This window comes from Rana temporaria, chromosome 11 (genome assembly GCF_905171775.1).
Source record: "Rana temporaria chromosome 11, aRanTem1.1, whole genome shotgun sequence".
NCBI lineage: Eukaryota > Metazoa > Chordata > Amphibia > Anura > Ranidae > Rana > Rana temporaria.
Genome location: NC_053499.1, coordinates 20942879 through 20964510, shown reverse-complemented (window position 1 = coordinate 20964510; position 21632 = coordinate 20942879). Strand labels below are relative to the sequence as shown.

General features: G+C 41.6%; 1 protein-coding gene across 4 annotated transcripts in view; it reads left to right on the top strand.

Moving 5' to 3' along the window:
- The first annotated feature begins 582 nt into the window (after window positions 1–582).
- The window catches only part of ANO1 (anoctamin 1), a 231002-nt gene continuing 209952 nt past the window's right edge, over window positions 583–21632 (top strand). For 2 of the 4 annotated variants that reach the window (XM_040328142.1, XM_040328141.1), the window contains exon 1: window positions 583–1209. In XM_040328142.1, the coding sequence (XP_040184076.1) occupies window positions 1146–1209 (64 nt within the window). In that variant the 5' untranslated portion in view covers window positions 583–1145. The remainder of the gene's footprint in view (window positions 1210–21632) is intronic. The other 2 variants (XM_040328144.1, XM_040328143.1) reach the window with 1 other exon arrangement.

Genomic DNA, 21632 nt, shown 5'->3' with positions numbered 1-21632 from the left:
GAAAAACTGGGCTTATACTCGAGAATATACGGTATAATGACCAACTGTCCTGACAATTTGTCAGATTTTTGGAGGATCAATAACAAACGTGCTCCTCCATGGTTATCCTTGCACGGGTGTAATAGCCCATGGGCTACATTTTGTGTTGTTGTATATAATATAGGGATGGAGGTGTGTCACTGGTAGAGCCAGACCTTTTCTTCTTTTTTGCTGGTGTAATAGCTGAAACACCCCTGAAGAAGTGCATCAGAAGTGAAGGCAAGAATTTCACTTAGTTTCGTGAACTGTTTCAATATATACGAGACCTAAGAATTTGCCAAACTGAGGATATTGCATCCTGCTTAGAGATTTTTACTATGGGGCAAAGCGATGAGCTTGTAGTAAAGCAAACAAAGAGAATAATGTTTAGAGAAGATTGTCTCGTTGGGGTCCTGTCTAAATATTTATCAGAGTAGTGGCAGTAAAGGCTGCGTATCTCACTGCCAGTGACACAGAGCGTCTCCCTCTCACCCCCTCCCAACCATAAAGATTCTGCTGAGCACTTTGAAAAGTGAATAGAGTGAGAGCAGGCATAGGGGAAGAGAAAGAGTCAGAGAGGAAAAGGAGAAATGTAGAAGAAGCCTGAAGGGAATGGTGACAAGCCCTACCACCAACAGAAGGGAAGATTATCCATTTGAGAGAGAGAAGATACACAAGGTATCTTAGATGGACATGAAACGACTAACTCAGCAACAATCTGTCTTTATTCATTTTTTGATGAGTGGAACTTGTTGAATATATTAGTCACAGACTAGAAAGCAGCTGTCCTTCCGAACAAGGTGGTGCTCATAGCATATCATTTTGGGACTGTGTGTCACAGCAAGACTATGCTTTGTCGCTTCACTGTCACTTGCTGAATACAGTTCTTTGACAGTTCTCATCCCTTTATTACACAAGTCCCTGACACAGGATTCTTTGCACCCATGCTTGCTGCTGTTCCTTGCACTTCCAGGTTCTGCCGATGATTTGTGCAGTTCATCTGGAGGGTGGGGACTCGTTCTGGGGATGAAGATACGTGAAGGGTGACAACTGTTTACTTTTCATAAAGCCCTAAAAAAGGAAAGTCACTGATCTCCAGTTGTGACTCAATCTGTTGGAGGCTGAGGATGGATGACAAGATGCCTGTTGACCATGAGGACCCTCCTACCATGGATGAGTGGTCAGCTGCAGGTCAGTGGATAGGATGTGCAGGGACAGAGGCTAGATTCCAGGAACTGTTTTGTGTCATTGGGGATTACAGAGCAGCTGGTGTATAATTTTGTCTCATAATTCATTGGAAGATAAGAGCATGTGCAATAATTCAACTGAGCACCCTGAATATTGCAAGGTTGAGAATAAGAATTATTTTATAAAATATGGCTAGGCAAACGCCAATAAGACGGCCAATGAGTCTAAAAAAAAGTACAGTCGGTAACTAATTCTCTGTAGCTTTTTCAGATTATTATCAATAAAAGCACAATTTTCTCGGTTCTTTAAACTCTTCGCTGTCTCCTGGGTTGGATAGAGTGACTCCTTAAATCCGCCTTAGTTTGTCCACCACTGTCATATTAGTTTGTCGACACAGGTGTCAGCGTCATAGAAAATGAAATACTGTTATAGCTTCCAACCAGTGCCGGCCCAAGACATTGTGCTGCCTGGTACCAAGAATGAAATGCTGCCCCCCCCCTCCCAAAAAAAATTACACCCACCAAAATGCCCCCACATCCATTATTTGATATCATGATAACTAAAGTGGACCTATCATGGCTCTATACATGCATATAGGAGTATAAAGAGGACCTGTTATGGTTGTTTACATGTATAGGAGTATAAAAAGGACCTGTTGTGGCTCTATTAATGCAATTAGCCCCACAGTGGAGCGGAGAGCAGAACGGGAGGAGGGGTCGGGCGGCAATTAGCCCCACAGTGCAGTGGAGAGCGGAGCTGGCGGAATGGGATGGCAGGCGAGTGGCAATTTGCTGCCCCCCTGAAAGTGCTGCCTGATACAATGGTACCATTGGGTCCCATGGTAGGGCCGGCCCTGCTTCCAACCAAAGCACAAAGTCTTACAAAGCAACTTCCAACCATAGGCTCTCTCAGCTATCTGTTTCTTATAGAATCTATTGGCAGGTTATTTGTTTTTGTGTGTATGTATGAATATATATATATATATATATATATATATATATATTTTTTATACTGTATACCTTTTTTATTATTATATATCATATTACCAGTTAACCATTTTCACATTTCAATGGCCATGAATCTGGCAATATATTATATTATGGGCCTATTTGTTGACTTGTATGTATTGTTTATTTGGGGGGTGGGGGGTTAAAAGGATTTATTTTGGTGATGGTATTTTGCTAGAGTTCTATCATTTTATAAAAATGAAAAAAAGTGAATATTTTGTAAAAATATATTTTTTCCAGTTTAAGCAGTGATAAATGTAAAATTATTATTGTTTCTCAAGAGATAAAATACCACTTTTAATACAGAATTTGACTTGTTTAACATCACACTAACATTATACTTTTAGTACAAATTACTAAGACTTTTTTTAATGAGTGTTTTTATAGATATTTATAGCAAATACAAAGAAAATAATATACACATGTGTTAGGGAGCCTGGGCACCCCATGAGATATAAAAGCGTGTATACAACAAACAAAATAAACGGGAAAGTAAACAGAACAGATCCATGCTACACAAAACAGTGGATTGTCATATAGTGGCTAAACTGGAACATATTCTTCGTAAAACCAGTGGACACTAAATCTAGGTATCAGAATTTGTGACCAGAAATCCACTCTCTCCAAGGCTGCCAGGTTTTTGAGAAGCAAGAGTACGAGTTATTACTAATGGCAAGGCCTTTTCATAGGAGAAGTTAGTTCTGACCAAAGAGAGTGCTTCTGGAGGATTGGGGGAGCGTTGGGGCTTCCAACTTCTTATGATTATGGTTCTGGGTGCCAAAAGTACATGTGTAAGAATGGTGCGGAATTCCTTTGGGCATTGCTCCACTCCTAAGTTTGGGAGCACTAGGGCAGGGGTAATGGGAATTGAAATTTCAGTAATATCTGAACACAAGACATTTTTCACCAGAAGCGAGTCAGACATTTACTTGCCCATAGTATATGGTACAGAGATCCCACTTGTCCGCATTACCGCCAACACATAGTGGAGCCAATGGAGGAAAAGGAAGGTGTTCACACTGGGATGTAATCCCACCGGGATACAATTTTTGGAGCCAATTCCCAGTGTTGGACCTTATGTGTTGCAGCATATAAAGAACCAAGAGCTCTAAGCTCTGAGCATCTGAGAACTGCTGCTTGAGGTCACGTTCTCACTGTAGCAGATTTGACAAAGGTTAGTTTGTCTTGGAAAAGTGTGTAAAAGAGTGCAATGCCTCCACGTTGAGGGTCAAGAGAATGAAAAAAATTCCATGCCTTGGGACATCGACATAAAAATTGTGTAATACGTAATAGTAATAGTGGCTCGAAAGCTGAAATGAGTTGTTTTTAATGCTTAAACTGCAAAGGCAACCAAAATGAACAAAATCACACAAAATTAAAAAAAATTGGTATGAACAGTATAATTTTCTTTTTAGGCAAAATGGACCGAGGGGAAAATTCTGTGAGTGCTGGAGAACCAATCATAATACAGATCAAAGTGTCAACTACAGAGTGTGGAATAATACCATGTGTGTAGCATTTGCAACCGCTTGCTAGATCAACTACAAACTGCTAAATTTGGTTCCAAGCTAACAGAAATCATAAAACTTTGGCTTATGCCGCGTACACACCATCACTTTATGTGATGGAAAAAAACGACATTTTCTGTGAAGTAAAAAACAACGTTTTTTAAACTTCAATTTTCAAAAACGACGTTGCCTACACACCATCGTTTTTTCACAATGCTCTAGCAAAGCGAGGTTACGTTCACCACTTTTTTCCATTGAAGCTCGCTTCATAACTAGCTTCTGGGCATGCGCGGGTTTAAAAACGTTGTTTTAAACATTGTTTTTTGCTACACACGGTCAATTTTTGTGAAACAAAAAACGACGTTTTGAAAAAACGACACATAAAATTGAAGCATGCTTCAATTTTTTTTTTGTCGTTTTTCACAAGACATAAAACGACGTTTTTCCCCACACACGGTCATTTAAATTGACGTTTTTAAAAATGTCTTTTTTTTTCATCACATAAAGTGATGGTGTGTACGGAGCATTAGATATTCCAACGAAAATGATATGTATAGAAAATGATACGACCACAATAATTTGACAACTTTTGGCTGCTTGGGGCCAATGAAAGTCAATATTTTGGTCAGGGGTTGGGGGGAGAGGGTTTTTGGGAGGGACTTTTCGTGGCACTGATACAGACAATCTGATAAAAGGTATCGATATTTATTTAACAAAGAAAATACAAATATAATACAAAAGACAATTTAAGAACAATCCCCACATTATACATCAGAAAGTAAATAACAGACTGTGTCTTAGTGGAATCGATGACCTCGACCGGTTTCGCAGTTTTACCGCTTCTTCAGGAGGAGATTATGTTCTAAAAGGTATGTATAAACAGATAAATAAACAAGCAAGATATACAATATATGTATACATTTTGTATAATTCAAAACAGCGTATTATATAGTGGAGCAAAGCACTCACCCAGGTTGGTCATATGATCAGACGTGGAGCCTGGTAAAAGCCTTCTGTGGCGCGTGGAGGGGGATATTTTATTTAGATGGGCTCTATTAGGGTAAGGAGTAGAATAAATAATATGTATAGGGGATGGTCGGTTAATTATTGAGGTATGGATCACCAGGGGGTGAAAAAGGTGTATAAGTGACCAAAAAAGACAACGAGGGGAAAGAAAAGGAGGGGAATAAAGAAAAAAGAAAAAGAAGGGGGGGGGGGAAGAAGGGGGGAGAGAAGGAGGGAATGGGGAGGTCAATAATGTATAATGTGGGGATTGTTCTTAAATTGTCTTTTGTATTATATTTGTATTTTCTTTGTTAAATAAATATCGATACCTTTTATCAGATTGTCTGTATCAGTGCCACGAAAAGTCCCTCCCAAAAACCCTCTCCCCCCAACCCCTGACCTAAATATTGACTTTCATTGGCCCCAAGCAGCCAAAAGTTGTCAAATTATTGTGGTCGTATCATTTTCTATATTCAATGGGATGTAGGCACACCCTTTACTTCTTGTACCCCTATTTTAAAAGAGGCGATACTCTCCCCTTTTTTTCGAAAATGATATGTAATTATCATGTGGAAATCAGTACTTTAACTCAGGCTTTATTACACTAAAAAATAAACCAAGTGCTTGTGCTGATATTTTTAAAATGTTTAAAGATTGTGAACAATACAAATCCATATGTTAATTGTGTAGTTATACTGTATTTTTTTCCTTTTAAAAGTTGTGTTTCTTTGTGCATTCGGGATAACAATGTGGAGAAACCAAACATGTTCTGACTTAATAGGGCTGATTTACTAAAGGAGTATGTGATTTTTATTTTTTACTTAGCGAATGATGTAAAGCTAAGTGAAAATCCACTTTCAAAAAAAAATTCTCAACCGTGTGCAAAAGAAAACTTAAAAAAAAAAAAAAATGTTGCTTGCACATGAATGGTTCAAAGTCAGCACAGCTTAATCCAATTCACAAAGCAAAGTCAAAGTTTCCTTTTCCAAGTGAAAACTTAGCTTAGTGAATGAGGCTAAGTTGTGCTGACTTCTATTATCCAAGCATGTGCAAGCAAAATCCTGTTTGTTCATTTGTGTGTTTGTTTTTATACTTCCACATGACTGGGTTTTCTTTATAACTTTTTTTTACTTTAACCTCGTTTACTAAACCAACTAAAAATTTACTTTGCAAAGCAAACATGCTATACCAGAGTTGCCAACCTACCAGATTGAAATTTACTGGCACGACACACCGAAATTTACTGGAGCAGCGACGTTTTTACTGGCACTTCACAAAAGTTACTAAATTCCATTTTTAGGTGCAAATTTCAGTATTTAGCCTACAAACAAGTACGCTAGGCAAATAGCAATGTGATTTAAGGTAGATATTAAGGTAAAAAACATATTTTTGTTATTTTCGATATAATAAGGGCAAATGATTTAGTCACATCCCCCCCTGCCTCCATCCCCCTCTGCCACCAACACCCCCTGTCTTCACCCCCCCTCTGCGGTGCCACAATCTCTCCCTGCCTCCAATCTCCCCCAGGCCCCCTGTCTTCACCCCCCCCCTCTGCGGTGCCACTAACACCCCCTGCCTCCAATCTCCCCCTGCATCCATTGCCCCCTGCCTCCATCCCCTTCTGTGGTGCCACCGCAGCCACCATCACCCCCTGCCTCCAATCGCCCCCTGCCTCCAATCTCCATGCACAGTTCCAAACCGAACCAATCTCTGCTATTTTTACTGGCACATTCCAGCAACCACTGACATTTACGAACGGGGGGGGGGGGGAGTGCCCGTTTTTACGGACGGTTGGCAACACTGTGCTATACTCCTTTTGTAAATCAACCCTACTATTTCAAAGTCATTGACATGTACTTTGTTGGGTTTTTTGGATTGAAGTTTAGTCCATATCCTGTATGTTTCCTCTCCCTATACTAAATTATTAATTACTAGTTGACCTCTAAATTGAACCCAGTGTTGGAAGTCATCAATTCCAGAATTAAGTCCCAGGGAAAGCTTTTAATAAGGAATCCCAAAACACTAACTCTGCCCTGACCAGAAACCTGAGTGGAGCTCCTATTACAGAGTAGCTGGATCTAATCACTAGGAAACCCAGTGAGTCAAACTGACTATGTAATACCTAGTGGCAATCCCTCTTGCTTAACATCTGAATGTTTTTTAGCTGAGCACAAGAAGCTTTAATTATCACATGTGAGATCTCCTCTTCTCATGTTTCTCAGTAAGCTGGGCAAACCCAAGCGGGCCTTTTGTCAATAACGTTGGGAGATCTGATTCCTGACCATTGTAGAAGCTCAACAGATTTTCACTTCCAGAGGAACCTGTGAGCTATTTTTCAGAACAGACTGAACACGATTTCCAAGTGCCCACGCTGGAACATTGCTATCACTGACACTGCAGATTTTAATCACTTCCACGTGTCATTACTTTCTTGTTTCCCATAAACTACCTGAATGGTTTGAGTATGTTTAAATTTGCTACATTGCTTATGAAAAGTTGAGGGCATGAGGGTAATGTTAGCTTCTTTAGAAATATTAAGAATGCTTATTGAACACGATTACAGGAAAACCTTGTTTTGCAAGCATAATTCGTTCCAGAAACATGCTTGTAATCCAAAGCACTTGTATATCAAAGCATTTTTTTACAGGGTAAAAAAGAGAAGAGAGGCGTCTCTAAGTGTAGCAATAAGTTGCTAAATGTTGTACCTTCATTAAAGCGGGAGTTCACCCGAAAAACATTTTTTAACCTTAGATTGATGCTCATTTTGCCAAGGGGAATCGGGTAGTTTTTTTAAAAACGAAGCAGTACTTACTGTTTTAGAGAGCGATCTTCTCCGCCGCTTCTGGGTATGGGCTGCGGGACTCGGCGTTCCTATTTGATTGACAGGCTTCCGACAGGCTTCCGACGGTCGCATACATCGCGTCACGAGTAGCCGAAAGAAGCCAAACGTCGGTGCGGCTCTATACAGCGTCTGCGCACCGACGTTCGGCTACTTTCGAAAAATCGTGACGCGATGTATGCGACCTTCGGAAGACTGTCAATCAAAAAGGAACGCCCAGTCCCGCAGCCCATACCCGGAAGCGGCGGAGAAGATCGCTCTCTAAAACGGTAAGTACGACTTCAATTTTAATAAAACTACCCGATTCCCCTAGACAAAATGAGCATCAATCTAAGGTTAAAAATTTACTTTTTGGGTGAACCTCCACTTTAAATGTAACCATATTGCTACACTTAGAGGCTCCTCTCTTCTTTTGTATACTCAGTTGCGACATGACGCTACTCTTATATCAAGATGTCGCTTGTATATCAAGGCAAAATGTATTAAAACATTTTGCTTGTCTTGCAAAACGCTCTCAAACCAAGGTTTTACTGTATGTTATTAGGCTTTTTTCTCTTTGCCCTGCGTCCAAGGCTTTTCCCATTTACCAATGTTTTCACTATATGATTTTGCCGAACAAACAAATAGGAACAAAATATTATTTATAACATTTTTAACATATAGCTATCAAATTATAATGATAACGCAACTAATATATATGTTTTTGTCATTAGCATTATTGGACACATTTTTGTATGGTGTTCAAGTTTATGGAATGTTCCATATTACCCTATTAGCACCTAACCAGCTTCTCCATTTCCTATTGGTTAATAGATGGAAGGCTACAATGGTTGGGTGCTAAGACAATGTAAACACACCGGGGTTGATTTATTAAAACTGGAGAGTGCAAAATCTGGTGTAGCTGTATATGGTAGCCAATCAGCTTCTAACTTCAACTTGTTCAAATAAGCTTTGTCAAAAAAAACTGGAAGCTGATTGGTTTCTATGCAGAGCTGCATCAGATTTTGTACTCTCCAGTTTTAGTAAAACAACCCCTCCATGTTTATATTATGGGTATGTCTGGTAAAAACTAGAATTTACTAAATGACCCTGTTGCCCATAATCAGCAATGGATATTAACCACTAGCCGACTAGCCGCCGTCATTCTACTGCAGTAGTTCGGCTCTCCTGCACAAATCGCCATAGCTGTACGTCGGGCCTTTAAACAGCTATATCGGGCACGGCGGGGGACCCGATGCGCATGGCCAGCGGGCACGATGTCCACCGACCACACGCGATCACGGGCACGAGAGCCAGAATGGGGATGTGTGTGTGTAAACACACACACATCCCCATTCTGTCAAGAGAGGAGAGACAGATCATGTGTTCCTACTAAGTAGGAACAGCGACCTGGCTCCTCCTCTAGTCAGTCACATCCCCATACAGTTAGAAACACTCACGAGGGAACACATTTAACCCCTTGATCGCCCCCTAGTATTAACCCCTTCTCTGACAATGACATTTACACAGTAATCAATGCATTTTTAAAGCACTGATCGCTGTATAAATGTCAATGGTCCCAAAAATGTGTCAAAAGTGTCTGATCTGTCTGCTGCAATGTTGCAGTCCCGTTAAAAATTGCAGATCGCTGTCAAAACTAGTAAAAAAATAATTATAATAAAAAGGACATAAGTCTATTCCCTATATTGTAGACGCTATAACTTTTGCGCAAACCAATCAATATACGCTTATTGCGATTTTTTTTTATACCAAAAATATGTAGAAGAATACATATCGGACTAAACTAAGGAAGAAATTTTTTTTTATACTTTTTTGGAGGATATTTATTATAGAAAAAAAGTAAAAAATATTGCTTTTTTTTTTCAAATTGTCATTCAAAAAATGAAAGCTGCAGAGGTGATCAAATCCCACCAAAAGTAAGCTTAATTTGTGGGAAAGAAAGGATGTAAATTCTGTTTGGGTGCAACATCGTACAACCACACAATTGTCAGTTAAAGCAACGCAGTGCCATAAAATGGCCTGGTCATTAAGGAGGCAAATTCTTCCGGGGCGGAAGTGGTTAAGGCAGGCATACAGAATGGGAAAACTCTGGGCAGACCTCACCAGTGGTGTGATACTTAATATTTTCCCAAAAAGTAAAAAAAAAAAAAACCTCCAAGGTCTGAACTGTGGTGTTATTTATATTGGATTATATAACCTGATGTTGTAGGGGTGAGTATATCAAAAGAGGGACTGTACAAAATTCGAAATAATTTGCCAACTGAAACATTCATATTTGTGATTGTGTGTATTTGACTTCAGCTAGCCTTTATTTGCAAAGAAGGATGAAAAATAGATATTATGTGTGAAAATTATGTTATATATATTTTTGGGGGATATTTATTATAGCAAAAAGTCAAAAATACAGCTTTTTTTCAAAATGTATGCTTTTTATTTATAGCGCAAAAAAATAAAAACCGCAGAGGTGATCAAATATCACCAAAAGAAATCTCTATTTGTGGGGAAAAAAAGGACGTCAATTTTGTTTGGGAGCCACGTCGCACGACCGCTCAATTGTCAGTTAAAGCGACGCAGTGCCGAATCGCAAAAAATGGCCCAGTCATTGGGCAGCCAAATCCTCTGGGGCTGAAGTGGTTAAACTAAAGCTGGCCATACACACATAAATCTATTTTGTTCAGCCTGCAGACTGAATTAAATAAATCTAACAGATTCCTTTATTTATCATAAACAATACAGATGGACAGATCCCCCGAAGCAACTATTGTTCGCTTGTGTTGGTCTGCGCCAAAATACGCAGGTTCAACTTGTGCTTTAGAGGTCTTTAACTTAGCAAACTGACACAGCTTTGTACTACAGGTGCACAATTTATCTTTGTGTAAATGTCCTTTCTAGTAAAAGGTATTGTCTTCTAGGTTTACTCTATTGTCCTTTGCTTGTAGATGCCTGGATGTTTATTTAACGTCAACACCATATTCTGAAACCATGCTTTTGTCGTTCTCTAAAGATGGTGTGCATAAAGTAAGTGGATTCTCAGCACGTAGGGCAAGACGAGGCACTGGAGCTACGAATGAACATAAGGGCATGTCTGAAATCTTTAAATACATCCAGGGGTCTATGTATGGAAAATATCACTTTGGGGATGTCTCATTTGTGCAAAGTGAACAAATAATACGTAGAATGTTTAGAATATGTGTATAGCAGTTTCTGTTTGTTGCCTTTCGCATGTCAGAAGCCATATGTTCAGTTTGGCTGCAGGCAAACGATCACTTGCATTCATTTCGAACATCGGGGCCATCCCTACGCTGCGTCTGCCTGCTTTACTTTTTACAGTAAAGGGGCTTCCAGGTTACATGGTAAATGCCCTCTGCTTCTGAAATCTGACTTCTCTATGTAAAAACATGGATATACAAATGAGTGACTACTTAAGTCTCATGACTTCTCAGTTTCATCTACATGGAAATTTGGGATTGTGTCTGCAGCACTTGCCAGTGAAATCTGGTATTGTGGTGACTTCAGTATTTAATCCTCCAGGGGGTTTTCTGTAAGAGTATATGGCAGATTTATCTCTAGGAGTGGATCTGGGAAATTCAGCTCATATCATAGACCTGCAGTTATAGACAGGCATAGAAAGGTTTCCAAGTCAGATTTACATGAAGCATTTGAGAGCCAGCTGACCCAAAAACAAAAAGTCTGCCAAAGTGAATTACAGTGAGCCAATCCTCCTACTTTCCACCTATACTCTGTGGCCCAGATTCACTAAAGAGATACGACGGCGTATCTCCTGATACGCCGTCGTATCTCTGTTTTAGGGTCTTCTTAACTATGCGACTGATTCATAGAATCAGGTGTAATTGTTTTACACTGTCGGATCTTAAGGATGCCATTCTATGCCGGCCGCTAGGTGGCGAGGCCATTGGGGTCGGCGTAGGATATGCAAATGACTAGTTACGGCGATCCACGAACGTCCGCGTTACCCGTCGCTCTAACTTTACGTTGTTTCCGTCGAGATACGCGTCGTAAAATTAGGGCTGAGCCCTAGTTGTTCTAAGCCATGTTAAGTATGGCCGTCGTTCCCGCGTCGAAATTTAAAAACCCACGTAGTTTGCGTAAGTCGTCCGTGAATGGCGCTGGATGCCATTTACGTTAACGTCTAAACAAATGACGTCCGTGCGACGTCATTTAGCGCAATGCACGTCGGGTAATTTTACCGACGGAGCATGCGCAGTACGTTCGGCGCGGGAACGCGCCTAATTTAAATGGTGCCCGCCCCATTTGAATTAGGCGGCCTTGCGCCGATCAGATTTACGTTACACCGCCGCAAGTTTACAGGTAAGAGCTTTGTGAATCAGGCACTTAAGCTGTAAACCTGCGGCGGTGTAACGTAAATGGGATACGCTACGCTGCCGTGGAGCAACGTAAATGTATCAGAATCTGGCCCTGTATTCTTACCAACCTGAAAGCACAGCTCTTTCTCTTCAGTTTCCAAACATACTTGTGTGAATCAGTACTGTTTGGACCTTGATGAAGGGAACATACCCCAAAAGCTTTTTCTGAAAAATCGTATGTTAGCGCAAATAAAAAAAGTATCATGGACAGTGCTCAATTGTCTTTGCTTCCAAATATAGAAAGTGTCCTTATGGATATTAACCCCCCTGGCGTTATTCCCGAGTCTGACTTGGGGTTACTTTTTTGTGCTGCGATCGGTAACCCCGAGTCAGACTCGGGCTTGCCTCGCAGAATCCACAGGCATGGTTTACTTACCTTGTCCCTGGATCCAGCGATGCCACCGCGCTGTGTGAGCGAGCGGGTGCTCGCCCGATTCACACAGTGCCTCTGTGTGCCGCCCAACTTTGTTCCCTGCGACGTTACGACGCACGGGGGCGGAGATCGGCGCCAAATTCAAAAAGGTAAACAAACACCTTACATACAGTATACTGTAATCTTATAGATTACAGTACTGTATGTAAAAAATACACACCCCCCTTGTCCCTAGTGGTCTGCCCAGTGTCCTACATGTACTTTTATATAATAAAAACTGTTCTTTCTGCCTGCAAACTGTAGATTGTCCATAGCAACCAGAAGTGTCCCTTTATGTCAAAAATGGTTTTAGAGCAGCTAGAAAACAGCGATAATAAATTATAATCACTTGCAGAATTGTGCGATAGCGATTTGTGGGGAAATTCGTCATAAAAAAATAAAAGTAATGACAGCGACAATTCTGCAACTGAGCAAATTTCAGTGATTTTGAGTTGATTACATTATTGAATAATTTTTATTATAATTATATTATTATTTGTTATAATTATTTATAATTATTTATTATATTATAATTTATAATTTTGTTTTTTAAAAAATGTCATACCCGGGATGCCTACTAGACTCTTGTTTGGTCAGATTTAAGTGAGTTATTCCTAAGAATTACAGGCCTACAGTATAAAACGCCAAATTTCCTTGCAAATAATGGTACCGCTTTCAGCATCTTTTTTCTGAAATAATCATACCGCCAGGGAGGTTAATCAGCCTTCTAGGATTTGTCTTTGTGTTGATATTTCTATATGTATTAGGACTCCATGCACACAGGACCCCCCCCTTTGCAACAGGGGAAAAAACACAGTTAAAAAAATACACTTAAATGCCATGTTTTGCATGCACGTTCATGTATATTTATCCACATTAATACATATGGTGTTAATGTATTCTATTAAACATAATATTCATTTATTCTAGCTATTAGAATTCATGAACATGCAAATGAGTGACTGTGCCTAAACGCGTCAAGCATTTATGCATGTTTGGTGTATTTTCCGCCCAAACTCGAATCTTCTGAACATGCAAGTGATGGGGTTCTTTTCTGCCTCCAAACGCTCCTGCCTCTAAATGGCTGTGAACACCTGTGTGGGCTTGGACACCTGGGGGGAGATTTACTAAAACCTCAGCACTCAGAATCTGGTGAAGCTGTGCAGGATAGCCAATCAGCTTCTAACTTCAGCTTGTTCAATTAAAGGAGTTGTAAAGGCAGAAGGTTTTTCCACGGCTGTCAATCAAAGTCAGTCAGCCAATCAGGGGAGAGAGGGGTGGGGCCAGGTCAGGGCTCCGTGTCTGAATGGATACACAGAGCTTTGACTCGGCTCGGTTCCCCCAATAGAGAGCTGCTGGCTGAGGGGGCACTCGATAGCAGGGAGGGACCAGGAGCAGTGAAGAGGGACCCGAGAAGAGGAGGATCGGGGCTGCTCGTTGCAAAAAAAACTGCACAGAGGAGGTAAGTATAACATGTTTGTTATTTATAAAAAAAAAAGAGCATTTACAATCACTTTAAGCTTTGACAATAAAACCAGGAAGCTGATTGGTTTCTATGCAGACTTGCACCAAATTTTGCACGCACCAGTTTTGGTAAATCTCCCCCATAGGATAACATAGAGGGGTGTTTAGAGGAAAAAATGCAAATGCCTGTAAAGCGGGCGTCCATATTTAGATACATCTTTATCATTTTAACTTACTTTTATACATAGATATTCAAGAATATATTCCCTAAAGGAGATTGTACTTTAACAAAGAGAAAAAAAAGCCTGACCAAAAGTACTCACCCTCTCCTATTCCAGATTTATATTTACCTGAATCTCATGACTAAAATCCTAATTTGTGCTGAACGTTTAATCCCCATAATCTCCTATTGGGCTTCTCCCAGTACAGGAGATGCGTGTGGGAGAACATTTATAAACAACCCACTCATCCATTATAGACCTATAGGAAATAAGGGCCAGATTCACGTAGGTGAGCGGCGGCGTAACGTATCGCAAGTTTTCATCGCAAGTGCCTGATTCACAAAGCACTTGCGATGAAAACTACGCTGGCAGCCTCCGGCGCAAGGCGGGCCAATTCAAATGGGCGTGTGCCATTTAAATTAGGCGCGCTCCCGCGCCGGACCTACTGCGCATGCTCAGTTTCGCAATTCCCGTCGTGCTTTGCACGCCGTGACGTCATTTTTTCGAACGGTGGCGCGCGTAGCGTACTTCCGTATTCCCGGACGTGTTACGCAAACGACGTTAAATTTTTAATTTCGGCGCGGGAACGACGGCCATACTTTAAACAGCAATACGATTGCTGAGTAAAGTTAGGGCAGGTCAAACGACGACTAACTTTGCGACGGGAAACTAGACTAGCAGCGACGTAGCGAACGCGAAAATCCGTCGGGAATCGCCGTAACGCCTAATTTGCATACCCGACGCTGGTTTACAACGCAAACTTCCCCCAGCGGCGGCCGCGGTACTGCATCCTAAGATCCGACAGTGTAAAACAATTACACCTGTCGGATCTTAGGGATATCTATGCGTAACTGATTCTATGAATCAGTCGCATAGATAGAAACAGAGATACGACGGAGTATCAGGAGATACGACGGAGTATCAGGAGATACGACGGAGTATCAGGAGATACGCCGTCGTATCTCTTTGGTGAATCTGGCCCTAAGAACAGAAGTCATGTAGACTACTCAGTTTTAACTTAAAGGTTACCAGGTTGATGAGTAACATTTTTTTTTTTCATTAAGAAGTGTGTTCACTTTTTTTATTGATGAGCAACCTTTCTATTTACCATATTTATGATGTATAACACGCACAGGCGTCTAACACGCACCCTAACTTTAAAAAGGAAGTTTCAGGAAAAAAACTTTCCACAGCCCCCTGCGTATAACACGCAGGCACAGTTTACCCTCTATTTTCAGGGTAAATAAGTGAGTATTATTTGCCAATAAATACAGGGGTAGATTCAGAGAGAAGATACGACGGCGTATCTCCTGATACGCCATCGTATCTTTGAGTCCGGCCCGTCGTATCTATGCGCCTGATTCATAGAATCAGATACGCCTAGATTTGACTAAGATCCGACGTAAGTCTCTTACGCCGTCGGATCTTAACTGCATATTTACGCTGGGCCTCTAGGGGCGTGTATGCTGATTTACGCCTAGAATATGTAAATCAGCTATATACGCGAATTCATGAACGTACGCCCGGCCGACGCAGTAAATTTACGACGTTTCCGTAAGGCTTTTTCCGGCGTATAGTTACCCCTGCTATATGAGGCATATCCTATGTTAAGTATGGCCGTCGTTCCCGCGTCGAATTTTAAAAAGTTACGTCGTTTGCGTAAGTCGTCCGTGAATGGGGCTGGACATCATTTACGTTCACGTCGAATCCAATGACGTCCTTGCACACTGGGAAATTCCACGGACGGCGCATGCGCCGTTCGGGAAAAACGTCAATCACGTCAGGTCAAGCCTGATTTAAATAACACACGCCCACCTCTTCAGAATTTGAATTAGGCGGGCTTACGCCGGGCTATTTACGCTACGCCGCCGCAACTTTTTTTTAAGAATACGGCACTTGCCTGTAAAAGTTGCGGCGGCGTAACATAAATACGCCTGCACAAAGAAGCGCCATTCTACCTGAATCTACCCCACAGTATTTAGAAGTGTATTCACTTTTTTTGTTGATGCGTAACCTTTCTATTTATTTAGAAGTATGTTCATTTTTTTGTTTGATGAGTAACCTTTTTTTTTTCATTTAGAAGTGTGTTTGGTTTTTACTTTCCATCCTTAAAAAAGGCTTTATCACATGGCCAGGGACAGTATTAAATGAGACCCTTTATATATTGTAGCTGGCCAGACATTTACATTGTATAGTCAAATCTCTTGTACATCTTCCACCTAATGTAGACCAGCAGTTGATAATGATAATATCACTTCATATAATGTTAGTGACATTAAACACACCTTAATTCTGGAAACAAATATAGTCCTTGCTTGTCCCACTCAGATTTCTCAGTTTTTAGTACTTTTAGGAAAAAACAAGTATGTGGTTGGTTATTGTGAAAGAGCAATGCTTTCTTTTTATTTTGTCTGATTATCCCTTTAATACAGATGACAGAAGATTTCCGCAGACCCTTGTACAGGGTCATATTGTAGAACAGAGGACACACACTTATTAAAATCTAAAGTTTCTAAGCTGGCCTGTGTGTGTTCAGCAAATGTTCACATACAGAATCAATCACAACATCCGCTCAGCAGATTAGTGCTAGCATGATTAAACACATAGACAAGAAGTCAGTGCACGTGAAATTAAGGCTGAAATCATATTAGAAAGCAGCGCAGCAATCGGCCTTGTAATCTCCACAAAACGCAAGTTGTGAGATTCACTCAAAACCTCAAAATTGCAGCTTGATGCCAGCAAATCATCCATCTGTCCTCATATTTTTTGTAGGAAAACGCGATTAAAAATGTGATCATTGGCAGACATAAAGTCCAAAGGGTTCCTCTAGAAGAAAATATTAGGGGCCAGATTCACAGCCGAGATACGACGGAGTATCTCAGATACTCCGTCTTATCTCCTAGGCCCCCTACACACGAGAGGATCCATCCGCTGGAATTGATCCGCGGACCGGCTCCAGCGGATAGATCCCCTGGTGTGTACAATCCAGCGGATCTGTTTCCGCGGATTTTTATCCCCTGGGATGGATTTCCAGCGGCTAAAAAATTTAAGACATGCTTTAAAATCAATCCGCTTGAATCCATCCCAACGGATTGATCCGCTGGTCTGTACAGACTCACCGGATCAATCCGTCCGAATCAATCCCCCGCATGCGTCGTAATGATTCGACGCATGCATGGAATTCCTTATATGACAGCGTCGCGCACGTCGCCGCGTCATCATCGCGGCGACGGCGCGACACGTCATCGCGATGGGATTTCGGCGCGGATTTCGATCCGATGGTGAGTACACTCCATCGGATCAAAATCCTCGGAAATCCTCGAGAGGATTTATCCGCGGAAACGGTCCGGTGGACCGTATCCACGGATAAATCCTCTCGTGTGTACTAGGCCTCAGAGTATCTATGCGACTGCTTCATAGAATCAGTTATGCATCCCTAAGATCCGACAGGTGTAATTGTTTTACACTGTCGGATCTTAGGATGCAGTACCGCGGCCGCCGCTGGGGGGAGTTCGCATCGTAAACCAGCGTCGGGTATGCAAATTAGGAGTTACGGCGATCCATGACGGTTTTTCGCGTTCGCTATGTAGCCGCTAGTCTAGTTTCCCGTCGCAAAGTTAGTCGTTGATTTTGGGTGCCTTAACTTTACACAGCACACGTATGTGCTGTATAAAGTATGGCCGTCGTTCCCGCGTCGAAATTTAAAAATTCACGTAGTTTGCGTAAGCCGTCCGGGAAAACGGAATTACGCTACGCGCGTCGCCGTTCGAAAAAATGACGTCACTTCGCGCAAAGCACGGCAGGTAATTCAAAAGAGAGCATGCGCAGTAGGTCCGGCGCAGGAGCGCTCCTAATTTAAATGGCATACGCCCCTTTGAATTACGCGGGCTTACGCCGGAGGCCGTCGGCGTAGGTTTTCATTGCAAGTGCTCTGTGAATCAGGCACTTGCGATGAAAACTTGCGGCGGTGTAACGTATCTACGATACGTTACGCCACCGCACTTCTACCTGAATCTGGCCCTAGGTTCCTCATCTGATTCTCCACACTGTTACCCTATGTGCATGGCTGTTCTTCAAGGGTTCTGTGCAGCACACTGCATCCACTTCTGCAATGCTATTGTCTCATGCAGTAGGTATATCTTGCTTCAAGTCAACAGATCTGTTCATGTGACATCAACACAGCAATAGGAATTTAGTTTGTTTATGTTCATCTTCCTATGTATTGCCAAGACCCTGTCATCTGCACTACAAATGACATTCTTAATTTCTGTATCCTCCATGCTCCAGCATTGGTCATATAAGCAATATCTTCATCCTGGACTGTCACCCAGTTTGAATATTATTGGATTCCTTGCATAGCTCCCAACTGTCCCCGATTTCGAGGTACTGTTTCTGATTTGGAGCAATGTCTCTCTGTCTTTCCTCCTCATGTGTCCCTCATTTTGGTCTGATCCATATAGTTGTATATAAAATGCACTTTTTATGTTTCAAAAAGGGTTTCCCAGTGCTAAACCTTTCATCCAATTTCTAAATTGCTGATAAAGTACCGTATTTATCGGCGTATACCGCGCACTTTTTCCCCCTGAAAATAGGGGGAAAATCACGGGTGCGCGCTATACGCCGATAGAGAGACTAGATTTCTACAAGAGTGTCAATGCTGCAATACACGCCGGCTGATTTATGCAATTCATTTGGGCCAGTGGCAAGGATTGGCCGTCCACCTAATAAAACTTAGTGTACCTCTCACACATACCTCGGAGGGGAAGGAGGGGGACGAGCGCCCGCCAGAAATCACCGAGCTGTCATCTTCTCTCGGCTCTCACTCGGCTGTCACACACGCACAGTCCCGCCTCCGCCACCAGCATTGGACCAGTGTTCTGTCTATCACAGGAGATGGTCCAATGCCGATGGCGGAGGCGGGACTGTGCGTCTGTGACGTGAAAGCCGAGTGAGAGCCAAGAGGAGATGACGGCTCAGTGATTTCCGGCGGGCGCTCGTCCCCCTCCTTCCCCTCCAAGGTATGTTTGAGAGGTAAGTGTACTCTGTACACTAAGTTTTATTAGGTGGACGGCCAATCCTTGCCACTGGCCCAAATGAATTGTATAAATCAGCCGGCGTGTATTGCAGCATTGACACTGCTCTCTTGTAGAAATCTAGTCTCATTATTTGGGGACATCCAATTACTTTGCCTGAACCCCATTGCGATCCAGCATAATGCATGAGAGCTGCTGCTTTGTCCCTCCCCTCCCATCTGTCAGGAAAGTCTGAGGGACACCCCAGAGACTGGCTTAGATTGCTACAAAGTTGTTTATTAAAAAAATGTGTTTTTCCAGAAAATTCCCTCTTAAAATTGGGGTGCGTGTTATACGCCGATAAATACGGTAATTTTCAAAGGAATAGTAGTGGTAAAAAAAGCACTTTTGGGTTTAACTAACCATTTTTTTATTTATATAATTCTCCTTTAAGGGGGTGTGACAGGAGGTGTACCCAATGCCTACATAATATTGCTAATAGGTGTCCCTCGTTCCCATCTCAAAAAAGTTGGGAGGTATGTCCTTGTTCTATGTACTACACAGACAGTTGAGTCAGCAAGGAAAAATTCTGGTAAGCTCAAAAATGAAGCTGCTACCAAGGCATAAAATGTGCACCTTTTTCAATGAGCATCTGAGGCTAGAGCTATTTTGAAGATAGAGATAGTTGCAGCTGTTTGTAAAATACTTGTAGGGTCTTGTATAAGGACGTTGACAAAGAACACCTTGTTCTTTTCACCTTCTCAAACTCAGGCGGCATTATTATCAGGGCTCAAGTCCTGCGGGAACGCGTGGGAACGGAGTCCCTGCACTTTTTTCACAGCAGGAACGCAGTTCCCTTTGCAGGACGAGAGCAGCCGAGAGCAGCCGAGCCGCCCGAGCCAATCCTTCACTAAGCGGCGATGCCCAGCTCGAGTCACTGTCAGGGGCAGGCGAACCTTAGTAATCCTTTATGTTACTGGCCGCTTCCTGTATATGGATTCATCGGGTATTGTGCGGGTATTCCGTCACTTCCTCGAGGAAGTGACGGAATACCCGCACACTACCCGATGAATCCATATACAGGAAGCGGCCAGTAACATAAAGGATTACTAAGATCCCGTGGATCGAAAAAAGAAACATGCAGTTTAGTAATTATGCATATGAGCGTATCATTATTTTTTTTTTTGGTGGGGGAGTGGATCTTGGGTGGGAGTTCCCTCACTTTTTTCCCCCTTTTTTTTCCCCTTTTTTCCCCCAGGACTTGACCCCTGATTATTATGTAGCTTTCTCCAACACTTCTGAGATCAGCCTGGTATCCTGCTGATCAGCCTGGTAACCATACAAAGGTTAACCATTGACCAAAAAAAAACACAAGTGGTATTCTAATATGTTTTCTTGCGTACAAATAAGAGGCAGTGTGTGGGCGCCATAATTGTTTAGCATTAACCGTGAAGTTAGAATGTCTTGGGTGGAACAAAAAGATAGGGTGCGGGTATGTTGGTGAAGATCTAAGCAGTCAAATATTCATTTATCATGCTTCTTTATAATATAAAACATGTTGATACAAAAGAAAGCAGTGACCTGAAAATACAAATCTGGATATATTTTCCTTGTTTGAATGATCTTTTCCATGTAAACAATGCTGCGTGCATTCTCTCTTCTATTTAGTCAAAGATGTTAGTCTTTTTTTTTTTTCTGTGTGTCATTCCCATGTTCTCCAGTTTAAAGCTGTTTTTGCTAAAAATAGACACGGGGAGCCCTTTAAATTGCTAATTTCATCTAATTCCCACGGAGGTTGCAGTTCCGATGGGCGCTTGTTTAAATAACCGTGCACTTACACTGGAAGCCTGCCTGTGTACAGTGCATCAGAGCTGTCACCATGAAGTACACAGCAGCCAGTATGTCTCAGAGGGAGAGAAAAAAAATGCATTCTTAAAACATCACAAAGACATAAAGCAGCTGGACTCCAAACTAAAGTAATACTATTTTATTGTATATCTCCATTGGCTCTGAGATAACATATTTATAGGATATAAACAAACCAAAAATAATATTGGCTGCACCCTCTAACCCCCAAAGGAAAAAATCCGCATGGAGATGAGTATCTGATGTAGGAACAAGAAGTGTGAGTGTGGAACCAACTGCCAGATAGGACAAGTGCAGAGATGTTATCCGGTCTACTCAGACTTATATGCTAAGACTCAGATGCTAAGGACACTGCTAAATATTTACATTCAGCATCTATAGGATCCTGCTTCACTTATGCTGAAATACACAAAGGGTACCAATATACAGTCACCAAAGTAGTATGAACAATACAGAATGTGTGTATACAGTATATATATATATATATATATATATATATATATATATATATATATATATATATATATATATATATATATATATATATATACACAGTGCCTTGCAAAAGTATCCACCCCCCTTGGCATTTTCCGTGTTTTGTTGCCTAACAACCTGGAATTAACATGGATTGAGGATTTAATTTACAGAACATGCCCACAACTTTGAGGATGTTTTTTTTTTATTGTGAAGCAAACAACATATGGGAC